The sequence below is a fragment of the Zootoca vivipara genome, chromosome 5, assembly GCF_965207765.1.
Source record: "Zootoca vivipara chromosome 5, rZooViv2.hap1.1, whole genome shotgun sequence".
Classification (NCBI taxonomy): Eukaryota; Metazoa; Chordata; class Lepidosauria; order Squamata; family Lacertidae; genus Zootoca; species Zootoca vivipara.
This window is the reverse complement of record NC_142588.1, coordinates 20,816,562-20,838,224: the sequence shown is the minus strand read 5'-3', so window position 1 is coordinate 20,838,224 and position 21,663 is coordinate 20,816,562. Positions and strand designations below refer to the sequence as shown.

At 43.6% G+C, this 21,663-nt stretch overlaps 1 protein-coding gene across 22 annotated transcripts in view; it reads left to right on the top strand.

Annotated features, from left to right (window-relative positions):
• The window catches only part of LDB3 (LIM domain binding 3), a 151,135-nt gene that overhangs the window by 88,474 nt on the left and 40,998 nt on the right, over positions 1 to 21,663 (top strand). For 19 of the 22 annotated variants that reach the window (XM_035137320.3, XM_060274980.2, XM_060274979.2 and 16 more), the window contains 5 exons: positions 1,922 to 1,944; positions 3,945 to 4,148; positions 5,178 to 5,192; positions 9,895 to 10,064; positions 12,023 to 12,059. In XM_035137320.3, the coding sequence (XP_034993211.2) occupies positions 1,922 to 1,944; positions 3,945 to 4,148; positions 5,178 to 5,192; positions 9,895 to 10,064; positions 12,023 to 12,059 (449 nt within the window). Of the gene's footprint in view, positions 1 to 1,921; positions 1,945 to 3,944; positions 4,149 to 5,177; positions 5,193 to 9,894; positions 10,065 to 12,022; positions 12,060 to 19,407; positions 20,330 to 21,663 lie in introns of those variants that run through there. The other 3 variants (XM_088670176.1, XM_088670169.1, XM_088670180.1) reach the window with 2 other exon arrangements.

Sequence of the window (21,663 nt, the reverse complement as noted above, 5' to 3'; positions counted from 1 at the left end):
GTTCCTTGCAGAATAAGTTTCAGATCGACTCAAGGGCCTGGCTGAAGGACGGTGCCAGTCCACAAGTGCTTCTCCTCCCAAATTTCACTTGAGGCTACATCATTATTATATGTGCACCTGCATTTTCTTTAAGTGTGCAGTTAAAATGTGGCAGGAGTAAGTGGAACAAAAACATGATTGCAAAAACACCTGTGCCTCATAAGTACATTTGTCAAAGAGCTGCAGCTCCCTACTGAGCGTAAGTGGAAAGACGCATTTGCTGCTATGTAATGTGTGAAATGGTCCTAAGAACTGAGCTGCAGAAAACCTTAATAAGACAATATTACTTGCATTCATTCCTGGAGCTAACCCAATGTTGGCCTACATCAGTGGATAGCAGGTGACATATTGATCCTATCAGCCACCAGAATCTCTTGAGTTGGTCACCAAGCTTCCAACTGTAGGTATTCATTGGATTATTTGGCACCATTACAATCTGGCTTCCAGCCTGGTTTTGCAACTGAAGCTGACTTGGTCACCTTAGTGGACCTATTCTATGAGATGCTCAGAGGGAGTGCTGTCCTGTTGAGTCTCCTGGACCTCCCAGCAAGTATACAATCAGGCATGCTATCCTTCTGAGCTGTTTGGTGGGGATAGGTTTGTGGAACACAGATCTTCAGTGATTCCATTCATTCGTGGAGAGGCTCTCCCAGAAAGTGATGCTGGGAGACTGCTGTTTCATCTCATAGCCTTTGACCTGTGGAGTATCCCAGAGTTTCATCTTGTTTTCCATACTTTCAACACCTATATGAAACTACTGGGATATCATCTGGAGATTTGAGCAGAGGGGTCGTCAATGTGTGTGTGGTGCACAATTCTTGCCATAATCTAATACCAGTGTGGCAATAAAAGTGATAGGTCAGTGTTCAGAAGTGGGTGGCTGAACAAGCTAAAGCTTAATCCAGACAAGACATTGGTTATGTTGGTTAGGAATTCTTGCAATTTGGGAGAGTTTGATACAGATGGAGTTGCACTGACCCTGAAGGAGAATATATATACACAGCTAGGAGGAGCTCTTGGATCCAACACTTTCCCTTGATTCCCTAGTTACCAGGAGTGCCTGGTGTCTTCTCACCACAGCAGAGTTTGCAAGTGAACTGCTATAATTTTTCCCATAGGTCCTATGAGGTCAATAGAAGCCATTCATTTATATAGGAGAAAGAAAGCAAGGTGCATTCTGGAATCCCTGTGGACAGGTTTTGCCCCCTCTCAACTGTGTTCCAGACCAAAACCCATTTTCTTTAACCTGTGGAGCTCAGTGACAGTCACTGAGAACTGAATTGGCCTCTCGCTTCAGAGCTTTGCCATGATTTCCATGGTGTGGTGTGACAGAACCCTGGGAAGGAGGGTTTGTGTGCCTCTTTTTGGTGTTTGCTTTGGATGTTCTTGGTCAAGCAAGATGTCAATACACTAGCAGTGGAAAAGGTTGAGAAAGAATGGTGCTTGATCCCAGAGTGCTCAGCACTGTGGGGGTGAGAGGCATTCTCTCTTTGATGCATCTACGTAGTTCACATGGGTTGCTGTTGTTATCTAATAGTCACTTTCCAAAGCGACTTTCAAAAGTTTGCTTTCTTGCCCTTGCATGAGTGCCAGCAGTATGCCAAGCAATGTTACAGTAATAAAAACTTGGTGTTCATGTTCAGGCAAAATGTCACAGTACCTCCATAAATCCTGGTGGATAAACTGTAATCCTTACATTTTCCCTCTGTTAATCACATTGGGAGGTTTGGGACATAACAGCTGCTTTCTGTTCCTATTTGTAGAGGAATTTGCAAAAGCCTTATAAAGCCTGGTTAATACTTACTAGCCTCATGCTCTTTTTATTTTATTTTAAATCTGTTGGTCTGATTTCCCCTCCTTTTGTCTTTTTCTTCCCTCCCAGGTCATAGCGAACACTGTTGCCAAGTTAGTATTAAACAGTGTGCCAGTGTTACATGTTTGACTATGTCCCCACTTCCTGGGGTAGCATGAACCTGTTTATTCCTGCTGTGTGTGTGTGTGCTTGCAAGTGGAATGCACTTTACGAGAGCTCAGTGGTGTGGCAGGCATAAAAATGGCAATACAGTAGTGTGTTCTACTGGTAGTTCTGTTCTAGGAATATTCCTCCTCCTTACGTATTATTATGGTGCCACTGCAAATGCATTACTTTGTCTGGAATGGCTTTATTTTGCATCCACTCAAAAGGTTTGCCACAAGACCTCTCTGTTCCTGTTGCGGCTCCCAGAGGATCTTCATGTACTGGCCACAAAGCCTGATAACTAGTACGGTATAGAGTAGGAGTGAGTGGATGGCAGTGGCGTTTTCTTTTCTGGGAGCATGGCATGGCTAGGCTGGAAGGCTTACTAGCTACGGATGCCTGTGGTGGCTGTTGAAACCAGTGTGTGGAGGCTTCTTGCCATGAAATACTTTGCTAAGAGGTTCAAACCATTTGAAGTTGAGTGTACATTTTTGTTTGTGACGCATGTTAGTGAATGTGTTCATGTCGTGGCAGGTTTCTGTTCCCTCGAAGTGTCTGTGCATGTACTGCGTTGTTTGAATCCTGGTATCTATGTTTTATAACTGTCCCTCCCTAGTTCATAAAAATACACTCCCCAAAGGCTCTGAGGAAGATAAACATCCCACAGGTCAGGCGCCATTTCTCCTGTCAAACTGCTGCCAGGACAGGAGCATCTACATGAGTCGAGTATTGTTCTGCTTCAGAGCTTTTAAAAAGATAGTCTTTCCCTTCTTGCAATCCAGCAGCTGCGTACTACAACTGGTTTTGTATGAATTATTTCTGCATGGCAGACTTTCAACAAAGGTGTCTTATAAAATATCATTTGAAAAAGGAAGAAAAATGGGTGGGGGGCCCTTCTGATACCATGACCTAGCAAGAGTCGCATCAACAGCCTTCTAAGGCTGTAATCCTATATACATTTACCAGGAAGCAAACTCATGTTGATTCTATTTCTAAGTCAACATCAATAGGACTGGGCTTCAGGAACAATAACAAATTGGGAGGTTTTCTGTCCCTAACTCACATTTCCTTTTTGGAGGACAGGAAAAAAATGTTTTTTGGACATTCATGCCCCAGAAACAGTGGTGTGGGTTTTCTAGAAGATTCTTGAAAAAAATGCATATGGTCATATGCATCAGAAAGGAAATCTGATATCTGATGCCCCTAGAGTAGGAGTGAGTAACCTCAAGCCCAAGGACGGCTCTCCCTGCCCCTCTGGCTGACCTTTGGGCCTCTCCCCCAGGCTACATCATAGAATGTGTCCATTTCAAAGACACATTCCAGCCGCCTTGAGTGCTTTTGTCAGGCTGAAATGTGTCCTTGGCCTGTGATAATCCCCCTGGCTTGCCAGAATGAAGGATGAAGGTGAGAGAGAGGGGGGGGGAGGGAGAGAGAGAGAGAGAGAGAGGCATGTTTATAAACCACTGACTTTTATATGGCCACTGTACAAGGGACATCCCCAGCAAGCATGGCCAATGGGCAGGGATCATGGGAGTTGCAACTCAGCCACATCTGGAGAGCCAAATATTCCCTACACTTGTATCACTGTACAGAGGCTTTTTCCAGCAGCTGTCACAGGGCCAGTGGGTGCCCTATCTGAGGGAAGAAGACACTTTCTCAGAATTAAAACATCGTGCTTTTAATGATGGGATATTGTAGCATTTCTTCCACAAAAGCAGAAGCTATCGACAGGTCATCCATTCTCTGGAATGGCTGCAAGCCCTGCCCTTTTTTGCCATGGTATTTCATGCCCGTTCTGTCCGATCAAAAGCTTTCTCTACTTTTGCATGATGTCCTTGAATGCTCCTCTGTGCACGCACCTCCTTCCCTCCCTTTCCACCATCGTTTCCTTGCCCCTTTTCTTCTTTCTTCCCTCACTTTCTGTAACCTCACTCTTCCCCCATCCCAGCACAGAGTACGTGGAGCGCTTCAACCCCAACGTCCTGAAGGATTCTGCTCTGTCTACGCACAAACCCATTGAGGTGAAAGGGCCTGGTGGCAAGGCCACCATCATTCACGCCCAGTATAACACCCCAATAAGCATGTATTCTCAAGATGCTATCATGGATGCCATTGCAGGCCAGGCCCAGGCGCAAGGTGGTGAACTTGCTGGGTAAGAGAACTTCCTTTGTGTGCCCCGGTTCCTCCCTGCATGCTACACTGCCCTCTCTTTCATTTTGAGCATTCTGTTAAGTGCCGTGATGTGGAATAAAGTGCTGGAGAGAACAGGATTTGGGAAACTAAGGAAGCGTTGGTTTGACATGATAAATCTAGAATTTCTGTTTTATTTGTCCATCGTATTTGCATACCCCCCCTTTCCCCAAGGCTATAGAGTTTACCTTTTTTGTTCTTTCATTTTGAAAGATAAAGAAATCTGATATTTTATGAGATACACCCAAAACAACAACCAATTACGAGGGCAGAGCTATGTGCAGGTCTGTCCCGAAATCCCTTTAAAGCAGTGTGATGGTGTTCTGAGACTAGAAGAAAACTTTTCTTCAAAAAGTGGAATAACGATGGCTTTAAAAAATGACTAGGGTGGGAAAGCAAGGGGGGAAGAGTTCAGCTTCCTCCTTCCACCTCCTCTTGCTGCACTTCAGAACATCTCCCAAATATTGGGTGATGGGTGTTAAAAAGAAGAAGAAGAAAGAAAGAAAAAGGTCAGATCAGGAGTGCTGTGTCAATATTACTGTCTCTCTCTCTCAGTACATTTTTAACAAATGAAATCATGGGTGCTTTTTCAAGACGTTTGATATTTGCCTGTGTTGATTAGGAGTTCAGTCTCAGCTGTGCAACTCCAGTATCCTGACTGAAGTTATATGTGTATGGACTTCTTATGATGCATATGTGTGCAGATTGCAAAATTTTGAATGCTTTGAAAGCTACAGAACAGCAACGTTGCTACCCTAGGTTTAACAACTTTAGCAAGCTTCTTCCAACTGCTGATGTGTTAATTTACTCCTTTGCACTCCTTGTATTGATAATGGTTTCTTCTCTTTCTTTCCCCCCTTTATACATTCCTTGTGGGTTTTCGTTAATTTCTCATACTAATGTTGCTCTGTTGTGTACATCCCAACTCTCCATTATGATGGACCCCAAACACTCAATACTCTTTGTTGGGTTTTGATCCTATGACTCACAGTGAATCTCCACTGGCGTAAGTAGATTTATATTTCCAACTCTATAGAACCAAAGAAGTGCAGAGTAGAAATTTATCTTCCTCTTAACTATGGTCCACTTCTTTCCAATTTTATAGATTTCAAAGACATTTAGTATGTATCGATTAAGATATACAAGGCAGACTCAAGAATGTTAAAAAATAATTTCACAGCGGAGAATTTTACTGGCCTAGTTCTGATATTTTCCAAGTCCACAACTGCCTTTCAGTGGTAGGGGGTGCACCACATGAACTCCCAATCATGCTGATGCCCTATTTGAACTTCTACTCTTTTGTTGGGGAAAGCCTTATGTGAACAGGCATCTGCACAGTTTGGTGCTCCCATTTAGCACTCACATCATATGGGACACAATCTGTATGGGGAAGGTGAGCAGGGGTATTGCTAGGAATTCAAACAAATTTGCATGAAATCTGCATATGCTGGTTTATATGTATAGGAGCCCCTGGGCATATTAAAGTGGTGTGTGGCTAGAGTCTTACCCAGCTGCCCTGTTAGCAGAGTTTACAAAGTGTGGGGTTTTTTAAAGGGAAGAAGGGGACAGGGGATCTAGGGCCCAGCATAAAATGCTGGGAGCTCTAACCCCCTAGGCTACCCCTTGCAATGTTCATGGAGATATGGGAGTCTGGTGTCTCCTGTGAGAAATCAGGTAGGGTCTGAACTGAGCCAGTATTTTGCTGATGGCAGTTCTGTGGGATCTTTGAAACAGCTGATCACACAAAATTAAACAGTCAATTTAGCATTTCTTTTCTTACAGTAGAATGTTGCTCAAGAAGGAGCCATTGTTTAGGGTTGCAACAACGAGCTTATCCTCCTCGCACCTCCTTTCACATGGTTATGAGGAGGAATTCAAAATCTTTGGCTTCCATTTGTTTTACTAACTGCAGCTTGCCATGCCATCCAAACCCACTGGACCCTAACCACAGTTAATGGAAAGAAGTCAACTTCAAACTATGGTTTGTGAAGCTGACTTGTTCCTCTAACCATAGTTAAGATTGACCACAGTTTAGGGTTTTGAGAACACACTAAATTATGGTTAATCTAAAATGGAAGGTGAAGTTTCTGAGCGCTGAATGGATGTGCTGGAGAAGGGGAAGCGTGTGAGCCCAGGCACATGCTAGGCTTGTTATTGTAACACCAAACCGCTAAATACAGCCACCATGTCCTCCAGAAAATTCCAGATAGGTCACGGTATAATAAAACCAAACATATGAAAATGGTAGACACACCTGCATTGTGGTTAAATCTCATTAAAGGGGTTTACCTATGAATTGTAAGGATTTTGGCTTTAGAGTGATTTACACATGCAGTAGAAGTTTGTGGTGCAGGTCTTTCTGGTACTACTTTAGGCTGCACATGGGGATTACATGTTACAATGTTCCTGGTAAAAACAAAACGAAAAGGACAGAGATTTCAGCTAGTCTGACCTTTACCATGCTAATTTCAGTCTGAAGTGGTACAGTCCTTAGAAAACTGTTCCACATGTGGATTCTACAACACATGTCTACTGGTTTTCTGTGGGAAAGACCCTAATACATAAATTAAGAACTGTATAGTTACTGACTCCCCCACCACCCAGAAAATAAGCAAAAAAGTAATCCCACAGACTGAAAAGGCAGAAAGACAGATTCTGAGTTTGAGAAATAGATTTTGCTCCAGTGAAATCTGCATCAAGACTCTGAAAGGTGTCAAAAGGGGATATAATTGACTATTTCTTTATCAGAATGTATATGCCTATTATAATATTTTCCCTGTTACCTCAAACACCAAGCCACTCTTTAAAAGCACACACTCCATACACACATGTTGTGTCCTATGTTTTGGACACACGGTTTTCATATTTTTTATTTTATTATTTTTATCCAAAATATTTTTACACTGCCTTTCTGGGCAAAAAGCCCTCCCAAGGCAGCATGCGTAAATTCATAAAATTGGGGGACACGTTTTTACTAATGTAATATACATAAAGTTTCACAATTAATTTTTTTTCCTTATATACTTTTAGTATACAGTTCCATACTAGAGCTGGGCTCTGGTCACAATGTTTCTATGTGTTTTGGGGGTTTTGTTTTTGTTTTTAAACTAAGAGCTCTCTGAATGTGCATCGTTCGGTGCTGCACAGCTCTTGTCGTTGCTCCTTTTCACTTTTTAAGCTTCCTAATTTTTCACTTGCAGAACATTAGTTTCTCCCAGTAGACGTTATACTGTGCTTTATATGTGAATGCATTTCAGTTTCACCCTTCTAAGTCCACAGACAGGCTTGCTTGGGCAAAGCTCTGTGCATGTCAGATGTGAAATTATGTTGACTATTCTCAAATTCACTAGAATAGGTATCAGCTAGGGTAGGTAGGTAGGTAATTTTATTTCAGCCATTGGCCCATATTAGAACAATATCAAACAATTCCATCAACTTCATATCAGCTACATGTTTTTTTTAATGGAGTAAGCCAGTTCTTTGCAGGTGTCTCATGGATTTAATACTCGGCACAGATTTTTGAAATGCATTTTATGACGTTTACATCAATCCTATCTTCCATCAAAACTCAAAAGTGGTCTACATGAGGTTCTAGAAAGTCCTGCCTGTATACAGGAGTTACTTATAACTTTGGTGCGGAGGAGGAAGATGGTTGCATCTATATTGTTCATGATGATGAGTTTGGGGTTTTCTTCCCCTAACCTTCTGTTTAATTCATAATACATCAAGAACCAAGAGTTAGTGGCAAGATAGTTTTGCCTTTTCTTTTTTCATGCATATTCCAATGAATTCTCTTTCTATCAGTTTTATCATTCTGTTTCTGCCCCTGTTTAAAGAGATCATCACTGCAGAAATATAGATGAATAAATGACCACTGAAATGCCAAGGAAGTGAATCACATTTTAGGCTACACTCCTGTACACACTTACTTGAGAATAAGTCATGGTGAACTTAGTAACAGGCTCACATCTGAGTTGGCATGCATTGGATTACATTGCAAATATCCTAAACAGTTTTCAGATATACTTTGAATGAAGCTGATAACAAGATACATATTACAGCTCCTTGGGTTTCTGTCATTGTGGTGTGTCGTGATTTCAGTTATTAGCTGTCCAGTTTAATACAAATCGTAAAAGTTCAATGACACAATTCACCCGAGGAGCCAAATTCTGAAAACCTTTCTTGGGTTTCGTTCTGTCTTTGAACATTGGGGTCAGTAGCAACAAAGGAAAGTATTTCGTCATAAAACACAGAAGAAGAGTATTCACTAACACAAGGTTATGGCTGTTGGAGTTTGGCAGCTTCGAAAAGGGGATTAGATAAATTAATGGAGCAGAGGTCTATTGGCCATGCAAGCTAAATCAAGTCTTCAGTGTTCAGAGCCGGTGTGCTGCATAATTGTTAGATAACTGGGAACAAATGCCATGGGGAAAACCACTGTATTCATGATCTGCTTGTGAGCTTCCAGGGGCATCTGTCTGGCTGTTGTTGAGAATAAAAATGGTAGGCCAGATGAACTTTGGTGTGATTCAGCAAGGCTTTAGCACATAGTCTACTACGTACATAGATTGTAAGCAGGAGCCTGGGATCAAATGGATTCCCATCCCAAGAGGTTTGCATTGGTGACATTTTTCATTGTGATGCCTGCAGGGTTATTTTTAAATGTATGACTATTTTTTATGATATAAATTTAAGTGTGTCCACCTCTGTTAATTGAAGCTATCCATCTGAAAGGAAAAAATAAAAATAAAAAATGTTCCTTGATGACCCATTATATGCCCAACACAATGCTACTAGTGATAAGGGGAGTCAATTTAATTCCTTGATTGCATATGCACATAATTTTGTTACGTGAGCTGCCTCTGATCAGCATTGATATCCTTATAATATGAGCAAATATTCCTCAAATGGCACACACCAGTTGCCATCTTTCAATAATATTCAAAACATGGTGCTATGGTGTCGTTGAAGGCAGATATACCAGGATAAAAGTTTGAGCATTATTTATCTTATAGGCTTTAAAAAAAAATGTTCACACAGATGTGGATAAAATAGTGGGATAAAGGCCAAGCAATGTATGATTTCAAGATGCCTACATATAGGATATAATAACAGTTTTACAGTAAAATGATAATGGAGGAAAGTGGAACCTAGAGAATGTAAATAGATCTGTTACTCTGAAAATCCATCATGGTGTAAGAAGAAGAAAAACCGCTCCCTGTAGTTCTTCGTAAAGGGTTTATCTGAACTGATTATCGGAGTATTTTGGACAATTGCAGGCCATTTGGATAAATGAGTTGAAATATTTTAGTCTGTTGGTAGATTTATTTGTTTTTTTATATATAGAGGGATGATTATGGGTTGGATACAGACAACTGTTGGCTGCGCTTAGCTCCCATTGTAACCAAAATGAAAAAGTTTATCATGACTAATCTCAGTACCACTGATTTCAATGGGACTTAGTCTGGCTCCATCCCACCACCACCAGAATCACAACCACCCTTTGGGCAACAAATGCAAGTCAGAATTATTCGTCTCCTTACATTTGCTGTCCAACATTTACATTTATCACAAGTGCATCATCTCAGTGTACTGTGGTTAAGTGGAAACCGGGGATCTGAAGAAGACAAGCAGCAGGAAGGGTGTTGGGGAGGGGAGGACAAAATCAGCATTGGCCATTTTACAGTGCACCTCTTTCTGCATTGCAGTAGCCTCCCTGTTAAAGATCCTCATGTAGACAGTGCCTCTCCAGTGTATCAGGCTGTGCTTAAAACTCAGAACAAGCCTGAAGATGAGCTTGATGATTGGAGTCGCCGTTCTTCCCACTTGCAGTCCAGGTCCTTCCGCATCCTGGCTCAGATGACAGGAACTGAGTACAGTAAGTCAGGCTGGGAAGCCCCAGTTCACGTCTTTGATGGAATTCTTTGTTTTCCCTCTGTATACCAACGGCCAGTGGTCATAAGGTAATATGAGAGGAGGAGATCTGTGCTTGAGCGGGGAAGCCATTTTCATTCCTTCTCAATGCCACTGGCATCACATTGCAGCATCACAATGTTGTGCCAGAGGCATCATGGGGGGAAGTAAGATGGCGGTGGCGGCAACAGTTACCTAGCCCAACACTCCTCTCAACCCTGGTTCCTAAAAACATTTTTAAGGGTGCGGGGGGGGGGACTAAAGAGGTGCTAGTGTCAGCCAGGGTGGGCTTTCCAATGTGCTTGGGTCCTTGACATTTGCCTGAGGGTGCCATGTTCAGGTGCCAGGCCTGATTTCATGAATGGATGGCAACTGAAGGAGGGCCTGAGATGGCACTGAAGGATTGCAGGAGGATGGATACAGAGAGATACCATCACTAAGGTATGTCGATTCCATGCCATATACAACTTCTTATGTGCCTTGAACTGGGCATGGAAGCAGAACCGCAGCCAGTGTGGCTGGAAAATAAAACAAAGGCTGAGCCTGTTCCTATCTCCTGGCATTTCATAAGAGTTGGACTATAGCATGTTACACCAGCCATAGGCAACCTTGGCTTTCCAGATGTTTTGGAACTACAACTCCCATGATCCCTGACCACTGGCCCTGTTAGCTAGGGATCATGGGAGTTGTAGTTCCAAAACACCTGGAGAGCCAAGGTTGCCTATGCCTGTGTTACGCCATGCTAAAGTAATCTTCAAGGGCAGTCCCACATAAAATGTTTCACGGTAGCCAAGCCTAGGCAGTACTTAAGTGTGTATCAACATGGCAGGGTCTTTACCAAGAGGGGACACAGTCTGTGCAGAAGACATAACTGTCATAATGCTGTTGCAGAAGCATAGCAACCTACATACGGTATCAGAAAGTGTCCAGGATAATACCAAGACCATGAGCCTGTGTTGATGGCATAACAACCATCCGATTGATTGTCAGCATGTTTAATTCCCCCAGGGCACAAATAATTCACATTGGCAATCTGCTGAGGAAGGGAAGATTGTCCAAAATTGGGTGGAGGTCTGCCCAGTTGGTCAACAAACATCCCCCTGGCCCTCTGGAGAAAGGTTTCAATAGTGCAGGTGGCTGCAGCCCAGAGAATAGGACTGGAAATCTTATTTCCATGACCTTGTTTAAGTTAACTTACCTTAGCATCCCAGGTATTGAGCTGGATGTCATCAATATATTGATGAAAACCAACTCCAAAGGTCCAGATAATCTCTCAGCCAGCTTTGAGTTAAAGATCTCTAGAGCCTAAGGAGTGTCCCATGCCAATTGCCATGTTGCCTAGCAAGCCTCTCCAGTGGTTACCCTCTGTGTCTGATTGGACAGATGAAAATAAAATCACTGGTAAGGAAGCCCTGACGCAGTGACCTGATGTTCCAATTGTCCGTGAGAACTGTATGATGCCAGGCAGTAGCCTTAGATAGGAACAAGGTCAGCAGAAAAGTTTATACCCTGTTGGTATCTGGGTGCAAATCACCCAGCAGGGCTATCAGTTTTGCATCTGTTCCAAAAGCAAACAGTGTGAATTGAAGTCACACATAAATAGAAAATCCTAAATGGTGTTCTAGTTGAAGACAGATTTTTTTGAAAAGCAGGAAGAATAAACTAACACTTTAACCAGGTTTCAGAAAGGAAGAGAAATTCGAAGTAGTCCCCCCCCCCTATTTTAATTCAGAGCACTGAATAGAAATTCACACCTGCCAGCATTAGAACAGCGAATCACAGGTCTCCCATGCAAAGTGTTATTTGGCCCCTAGAGAACCTGAATTACCTATTCCTGCTCCCTTTGTTACTTAGGTTGTAATCTCCCCCTACTTGTCTTGTTTGTTTGTTTCCTCTCTAATGGAGTCAATTTTTCATCTGCAGTGCAAGATCCAGATGAAGATGCCCTGAGGAGATCAAGGTAGGCAACTAGCAGCAAGTACTATGGCCTTCTCTTTACTGATAACAAATATTTAGTGCTCTAAACTGGCATTAATTTGAACACTATGAAAATTTAGTTCTTAAGAAGCCTACTACATTTACTCAAACCACTAAAATGAAAGTGCTGTTGGCTTAACAAAGAGTCTCTAGGTGGAATAGATGGGAAAGTGGCATAATTTCAGTGGGCGTGCCCAGTCTTTGCACAAGGAATTCCCATTTGTTTGTGATGGGATTATTTTGTGCGACAGCCCCCATGAGCCAGTGTGCATGTGACTGCCCTAAATTGTGTTAAGTGGATGGAAATGTAATAAGATGGTGTGGCTAGTCTTGAAATTTTAATGAGCAATTTATTTGGATGATCTTGTGATCGACACTTGTTTCAATGGAGATGCACAGATGATAACGGTAAAGGAGTTGTTCCCAACGATATGAATAAAACACCTAAAGTTTATTTTAATGGAAACTAAAGCGGGGGAAAGCAAAAACGCAACTCAACCAAGATTATCTGGTTTGTTTCTTCTCATAATAATGCAGTATGAGCATACAGGACTGCTTTTGCTACTAGAGTAAAGTGTTTGTCTATTTTCACATATTCTGTCACACAGAAGCTCAAATATTAATCCATTACTTGTGCTTGTCTAGCTTGAATAGGCTGCAGGATTCACCTTGTTCCTACATTCAGTTTATTAGTAGCAATCTGGAGTAGATAATTCTGGATCCTAGTCTATTCTCTTTTTGTGTAGCTCTCCCTCCCTGAGCATATTCTTCTAGCGGGGATTGCAATCGGTTTTATAATTTTGCCTCGCCAGAGTTCCCACACTGCGCTGCTGCAGATTTGCTTTTATTGGTGTTTCATCCCAGTGATTCTTCCATGCATATTCCCATTTCTAAAGCACACACACACCAGAAAAAAATTTAGATGTATGTTTGCAAGCACATTTGGCTGCCATCCGCCTTCCATTGCAAGTGTCAGGCGTTTATGAAACTGGAGCTTTGCTTATCTCTCAGACTCTTAGTCTAAGATTAAGGTCTATAGACTGGCTTCTTCTGCATCACATGTTGCAAAATTTGCACATGGAAGACATTCCATAAGAATCAGTGTGCCGTCTCTGCATATAGATTGCCATGTGTGACATCCACACATGTGGGTTTTTCCACTGCATCTACACTTGCTGTATATGCGCTGGGTAGCGTCACAAAATGCACATCCCTTGGAGCTCTGCTGAATGATATTCTGATTGTAGCTGACTTACTATAACATCTCATTTCTGACTTGGTTCCCACAGGAACCCTAAATAGAGCCTCTGCATAATGAGAACACTCTGGGTTCCCGTAGCAGCTCTGACAACTGCTACAGCCACCTAAGAAAAGCTTCCTTCCATCTTTCTTTTGGCACTACCACCCACCTCCTTCAGGAGCAAGGGAGGAGAACAGGGTGTTGAAGGGGGCTGGAATGGGGAATCTGAGCAGGACTGTAGAAGCAGTCACCTTAGAGGCTGCTTACCATGTAGTAGCTCTGTTTATGACTCCTGTATGAACTAAGGCCATGTCTTCTGCACCAGTTAAGAAGTCTTTTGAATACTGTACAATTCTCCAGGATTTGAGATGTTTTCACAAGTAACACAATCTGACCCATTAATATGAGACTGTTTGTTGTTCCTTTGCATGCCCTGGAAGGCAAAATATATTCCTCAAAGAGCTTGCACTGGCCAACGAAGGAAAGGTTCAGTTTAAAACTCCTAAAGTTGGAAGAATGGCAAGGAATGATAGTTTTTTCAAAAGGGGAAATGGGCAGATGCATCCGTCTATAGAAGATTGCGTAATTTGTTGAATGTACGTAACAATACTCTATGCGTCATGTACTGTATGTTGTCAGCCTTGTGCATGTCACTTGTTTCTCAAACTATGATTGCCAGGGGTGCTCAGCCGCTGGTGAACAAATGTGGCTTTCGGCATGATGGGCTAGAAGGTTAAAGTAGGCGGTTACACATTCAGTCAGTACTATCCTGAGCCTGCAGATTCATTTTTAAAAAGAAGATGAAAAGGGATCTGTGGTCAAAGTAGCAGGTTTTTAAACCATAGAAGAAGGGGCTGCTGCAGTGGTACACTATCTCCTGATCCAACATAGACTACCAGACACGTTCACCCATCATTCCCAAAAGTTGGATAGACAAAGCTCTGTCAAACTCCCAAATGCTGTTAGTAGTATTAATAGTGGAGTCTTTAGCTTTGTACAACATGGCCTCCAAAGCAATGGGCTTGTGGGAGAGCCTGTGGCAACCGCAACCTGTAATTCTTCCAGTATTCACTGTGTGTGGTCTTCAGAGAGGAGGCCTAAGACCATTAATGAGTTGTTTTTTTTAAAAAAAGATATTTTTCATCAGTAGTCATCTAGTAAAAGGGACTTGCAAAAGTCTCCATACATGCAATACTCTCCCGTCTTGGTAAAATGCTTGCTTTCTGCTGCTTTCAGGCTGTGCAGGTAGACTTTCATGCAACAATTGTGGGGTGATGCCTCCTTGTGGTGGCTCTTCAAAATTGATCTGCCCTTATGCCAGCCTTCTCCAACCTTGCCCTCCAGGTGTTTTACACTACAATTCTCATTAGCCCCAGGCAGCTGTTGTAGTCCAAAACATCTGCAGGGCATTTGGTTAAGGAAGCTTGCCATAGATGGATGAAAACAAAAATCGAAACAAGTCCTTTCAGACTGTCGATGTAAGAGACAATCTGCTTGTTAATTAGCACATGAATACTATTCTCTGTTGCTGTGTCTCCTCTGTATTTCAACTTCATTCACTGTGGGAAATTGGAAGGGCTGGCTGATTCTCCACGGAACTCCCTGATTTCTTACAGTCTTCCACTCAAAAACCCTGGAGTTCCGGAGTAAAAAAAGAAAATAACTGCATTTTTCGCTCTTGGGCCTGGGGACTGTCACTCCATAACCAGCCCCAGCCACTGTTAATATGTGGCCTTTTCTCGTAATGAGAGTATGTGGTGCTTCAGATTGTAAAGTTCCCACTTACTGTAATATTTTCCTTTGTTATGGGGTTGCCATGAATTATTCAGTGAATTGTGAAGTAGTTTGCTGTTCTCTAATGACATCTCTTGAATTCTTTATCATGCTGAGACAGAGGGAGATATCTTGACATGGGCTGTGTGTGTGTGTGTGTGTGTGTGTGTGTGTGTATTTCTTTCTAAAAGAAAATGCTGTCTTTTGGGAGACTCCTATTAATTTGATTTAGAGCAGCCTAGCTAGAAAACTGTGCACTAAAAAAAAATGCCACAGAGAGAGAGAGAGCCATTAGGGAGAATGAGGCAGGTGCCTCAGCTAACCTGTGCTGGAGGAGTTGTGTGGCAGGGAGATCTAGTTGGAGGACAGAGACCTATGTCCGCCACACAACCTGTTCTGCACCTCATAAGCCAGTTTGTTGCTCTCAGGCACAGTGGAAGGTATTTTTCTGTGCTGAAGTTGAAGTAAGAGTCAGCTTCCAACCCATATGGCTTTTGCACATGGAAAGATTGGAGGAGGCACCAGCTTGCCCTTCGCCTCAGGCAGCAAAACGTCTGCAGCAGGTGTGCCAACTCCTGGGGGCTGAGGCAATTTCCACCACCACCCCAATTATTTTTTTGAGCAAGCAGAGGACCCCACCCCCATCTTCAAGGGGCATTCGGCTCTGCCCTTGGCTCCTTGCAGCGTCGCAAGGATGCTTTTGCTGTGGGCTCTGCGAGTCCGGGGTTGAGAGTTGGCAGCACAGGGAGGGAGGGCAAGAGTGGTAAGCAAAGTGGAATGGCAGCTTGGTGGGGCTGTGCTCCTCCAGCTTTGCTTTTCGAGGAGCATCTGTGGGGTGGCAGGCTGGGGAGTTCTGGGTCCCCTGTGGGCTCTTTGTGCTGCTGTTAGGCAGGCAGGCAGGCAGAGCTTTGCATCCACTTGCAGAAGGCTGCTGAAAGGCAGCCGGGCTGCTGGTGAGGGCAAGTGGGGCAGGAGAGGTGCTGGCACAGGGACGACAACTCCAAGGGCCAAGGCAATTTCTGTCCCCTGGCTTCTTGCATTACGCGACATCAGGGTGTCATGCACATGGCGTCGCATGGTGCTGCACATGGGGGCCCCTCAATCCTGTTAAGAAGATAGCGCCTCTGGTCTTCAGCCGACCCTCCCACCTACAGACCGCATGCCTGCTGTACCTTTAAAGCACATTTGAAGCACATTCTTTCCCTCAAAGAATACCGGACAGTGTAGTTCACCCCTCACACCCCAACAGCCCTTACAATGCTACTACAATACTACAATGCCCCAAATACTTTTTTCAGGAGGGATGTCCCTTGAACATGCTTTAAAGGTATGATGTGCAGATAGCCATGGACTGTTGAAGCTTTGGAGACATCTAAGGGCAGAGCTGCATGTTATAAGGCTCATGGGTTGAGTTCCCATCTCCCCTCCTCAATACATAGTGTCCTGTGGATGCACTTATGCTGTGCGATTCCCTGCCCCTACTCCATGTCACCATGGAGGAAAAGCTCGGCTTAACTCCAGAACGCCATGAAACGTCACAAAAGGTGAAGAGGATACTTGAGATGGGGGCCCGCGGCAATGCTGGCTGATGCCTCTTGGGAAGGGAGGTTAACAGTAGGTGGTGCCAGAGACAGGCAGAGGCAGCTAATTCTGGTTTTGTCCATGCCCTTCTCCCTGCTGACCGGCAGAACCACCTGAGGCAGACTGAGGTTGCTGGGGTAGTGCCCCAGGTGCCCTAAAGGACCAGCCTCTCTACTGGTTGGGTAAGTTTCTGGACATAGTGGTGTTACGGGGGAGGCAGGAAGGCTCTTCCCTTTAGGTGGCTTTGTGCATCCCATCACTTTCTTCCAAATGTGGTCAGCCAGCCCATGCTTCATTTGCAGGTCCTCCAGTGCTGAGTTGGACTGCCCTAAAGTCCTGGCCTGATGGCCCCACTTGGAGGCCATTCCATGTTTACTAGGATGGGGAGTCATGCCTTGGAAATGGTACATTAGTAGGACCCCACAATATGCCTGTGCTTTGTGTATCGCCTGCAAAGCCTTTTTTAACTGGCTGATTTCCACTGTTTATTCTGTTTGTTGTTTGTGCTTCTTTCAGCTTTGACGGTAACCAAGGTCCTGTTCATATGTTACTTAGAAACTTAAAAAACAAACAAGCCACCAATCCTGAATCATGGACCCGCTTTCTGGTAGCAGAGTGGTAGCCAATTAGAATCCTGCATGTTCCCCTACACTTTTTTTGCCATGACAGACTTAAGGGCAAAGCTGCATCATGTGGCATGTCAGCCGAATGCCAGTGGAGGGGGAGTTCAAAGGTCATATGTGGGGAGGCACCAGCAAGCCTTCTTGGCTGCTTCCACTCAGTCCTGTAAGCCGTCTTTGTGCAGCCAAAGAAAGGCAGACACTAGGACCCAGGAGAAACCATTGGCATGGTAGCAAGCTGTACTATAAAGGGGAACTTCCCTCTTTGCCATGATCTCAATGGAAATCAATTGATCCCTCAAAGCTGCCATTTGCATCAGTCAGGTAGCCTCCATAGGTGCCAATGGCGATGGAGACAGTTTTTATTTGGACCCCCAACCCTTTGCAGTGCTGCTGCTGCTGCTGCTTGGGCACAATCAATTTATTCACACAATTAACACCCTTGTGGCTTTTATCCCGTTACAGTATCTAGTTTTATGTTACCAGTGCAGCTACTGCTTACATTTGTTTTTAAGCATACCTGTTAATTGTATCCGCACAATTAACAGCATGTCAGATGTGGTGTTGAGATACAGGGAAAGGGGCATCACTCAGTCTTGCCTCAATAGCATGGCAGACTGTGATGAGTACTTAGACCACCTCAACCCATATTGCTCATTTAGAGTGAACTCTCTCGGGAAGATTGTACACAGGGCAAGAATTTCCAGTTTCTGTGGAAAGCAAACCCATCTACAAATTCCAATCCCTTCAAATCCACAAATCTGGCTTCTTTGGCAAAATAAAAGAAAGGAAACCAAGTTCAATTCAATGGGCTTTCCATTTCATCTTGTTTTACTGACCCCATCAGGGGAAAGCGTAACATATGGACAGGGGTGTGCTTTTTCTTTCATCTCACCTGTTTAACGCTCCAGTGCTGCATCAAAATAAGGATATTTTGGGGCTCCAGGGGCTTCTTCTTTTTAAACAGCTTACTAACAGATAAAAATTGAGATAATCATACAAATTATTTCTTCCTCTTCTTCATTCTTGTTCACCTGTCTCTCTTAATCTTTCCATCTCTGTATGGTTGTCCCACTAAACTACTGGTGCAGATCTATCCACAGAGTTGTAGGGTGCCTGGCAGATTCTGTGCATTTTTAACATTTGTAGAAAGATTGCCTAGAGTCCCTGAACCTCATAGGGCTGCAGAAATATACCTGTACAGTACATAGTGAAGCAGCCACTTATAGGCCTGCAATTTTGGGTGTCAAATTACAAGTTGTTCCAGCTGCAGCCCTATATCTTCACTTACCTGGGAGTAGGGCCCATTGAGCTCAATGGAACTTAAATAGGATTGCACTGTTGATATATTATCTTCCCTTCTACTGCAAGAGGGATGCCTCTGGATTCTCTGCCCTAGATGCCAAAACATCTTAGTCAAATATTCTGCCTCTGAGCTTACCCAAAGCTTGTTGTGCTAGTTCTGGTCTAGCTTCCTCCAACCTGGTGTCATCTGGAAGTTGTTGGACTCAAACTCCCATCATCCCTAACCTGGCTGAGACTGATGGGAGCTGGAAGGCACCCTTTAATAACAGAAATCGGAAAATATCTGTTAAACAGCTGCTGAGATTTATGTTCGGTGTGCGTTGGATACGAATGACCGTACGCTTACTTAGATGCTAGAATGCTTTAAATTGTTCGCTTTTGTTCTTGCATGCTGTAAAACCTCTGCTGCCTAATCAGACGGAAATTTGCTGGCAGGAAAATGATGAGGCTATACACTTATGAGTTCCTAGCAAAAGCAGCCCTGTCAAGCCAAGCCAAACTCGGACTAAGGGGCAGGAATCCATGTTTAAATTAAGTTGAGCATTTTAAAATGAAAAACTACCCCGATTTCTCTTCAAAAGGCTTGTTGGTGGGTGGGTTTTTTTTGTTTGTTGTCCTTTTCTTTTCTCTTTTGCACTATTTTTGAGGCAACTTAAATCCAAATAAATTGCCATTGCCCTAGTTGTAAGGCAGGGGAGCGGTAGCCACTGTCCCTAACCCCTTTCTTTCTTTCTTCCTCCTCTCCCTTTTTCTCTCCCTCTCTTTCTCTCTCTTTCTCTCTCTCTCCCTCTGTCTCTTTCTTCACGCCACAGGGAAAGGTTTGAAACGGAACGTAACAGCCCACGCTTTGCGAAATTGCGCAACTGGCATCACGGCCTTTCGGCGCAAATCCTTAATGTCAAAAGCTAAATAAATCCTCTGAGTAGTAAACAAATGTGCAAGACAGACCTGCTCTATAAAGAATAAACTGCTCTCCTGAGTTAGCACCTAGGAGTACTGATACACTAGGAAGGCATAACACTGGGTGTTGTTTTTCTCAAAGTGCTTGTCTTTTGTTTTCTGTTGCTGGTTTCCCTCCACCATCCTGTAAGTCCTCTGAATTGTAAAATGGATTGGATTGGCCTTCACCACACGTATAGCGTAGCTTGAAAATGCTGACTGGCTTAGCTATTATAATTTCTAGCTTTTAACTAATGTAAATGAAACAGGGAGATGGGCAGATTTCTGCAAGCAAGTATATTTATATATAAAATAGCTCCAGAGTATGTTCCTGCAGATTAAATAAAACTGGAAATAGGAAGTTGGAATGGAAAATGTGCCCAGGGCTTGGGCTTGCCAAACATGTAGACCTCTTAGTTGCAGTAGTTCAGTGATGTCATTTTAGATAAGGCATTTGATGTCCAAGGTTTAATTTATTTTTTTCCTTGTCTGTGGCATATCTTTAAGCGCTGAGGTTTAAGGTGTCGCCTTTGAAACCTGAACCTTGCTGTGAGTGTAAAGTGGGAGGTGGTAGCTCAGGAATTAGAGAAGCAAAAGGCACAAGATAGCAAAACCTTGTAACGTTGGCCTGGAAGAAATGAGAAAATATGAGGGAAAATTGTGTGCTGGATTTTTAAAAAGCATGGCATAACTTTTAGACAAAACTTTGCCTGTTCTGTATTGCAGTTGCTTTGAAACCCACTTTTCTCTGTATATAGCAGTGTGGTTGACCTGAAATAAAGACTCTAAAAAACAGACGACCTTACGTGCCTTTTTACCTTAAGTTATCTTGCCTCGTAACATCCAAAGTCTCCTTTTTTAGAGAACTTGTCTTCTTATTATCTATCCTTAACTGCTGTAAATATGAAAGGACAGAGCCAAGTGGCAAATAGTGTGTATAGCACATCACAACCACCAGTCAGAAAGATAAGGCATTGTGCCAAAGCGCTGTTGGGGAAGAGAACAATCTCTCTTTCCTGCTAGACAAGCTGTTTTGACAACAGCAGCCAATCTCTCCTGACAGAGTTCAGAGCTGCCAAATGCATGGGCGTAGCCAGAATTTTTCTTAGTGGGGAGCAGGCCTCTTGTTAGTGGGGGGCAGAACCTCAGTTAGCTATGTATTTTTTATTGATTTTTATTGATGGGGGAGGGCAGCTGCCCCTTCCTGCCCACCCCCTTGGCTACGCCCATGGCTGAATGTATGTACAAATGCATTGCTACAACCACTGATTTCCCCCCGCCCTCCCGCAATGCCTAAATCTCTACTGGATAGTGGCTTCGCAGTTTTTCTGTCTGGTTGAGTACAGGTTCCTTATTTATTTTCGTAACTTAGACATTGCACTGTTCACACTACCCCCAGGTCTGCGAGTATTTAGCACTCCACTTCCTGCTGTTTGGCACAAAATCTTAGTCCTCATTAGTGGGGCACAAGTCTTCCTGTCATTGGTGTGGACAGAAGTCTCACATTTTGCCTTTCCCTGTTCATTTCCCTGAACTGTTCCCGAACTCTTAGGGAGGGGGCAAGTGGCTCAACAGCCAAAGGTTAGATGCCCATTTGGGAAAGAGAAGAGAACCTCAATCCCCCCCCCAAAAAAAAATATTTGAAGGACTTGGATTGGGAGGGGTGAAGAGGTAGTTCCGAGCTCCCAGCATACAGCCAGTTGTGCTATTTGGGGTGAACTTGTGTGGGCAAAGACCCCTATTGGGTTGTGCTTCAGTGCCGTGTCCTCCAACTCTAGCCCAGGAGAAGAGCCATAGTTCAGCGGGACAGGGACACAGCTCAGTCATACAGCACCAACATTGCATACAAAGGGTCCTAGGTTCCCTGGAATCTCCACATAGCCATGTGAAAGACTCCTGTCTGAAACCATGGAAAACCAGAGCTAGTCATTGTAGCCGATACAGAGCAACCCAAGTGGGATAGCTCAGTCGATATAGCATGAGACTCATGATCTCAGGGTTGTGGGGTCGAGCCTTATGTTGGGTGAAAGATTCCCTGCATTGCAATTCTATGATTCTAACTTGTCTGACCAGCGGTCTGACTAAGGTCACCTCTTAGCTTCTACCTTTACTATTAAGAACCTCTCTGT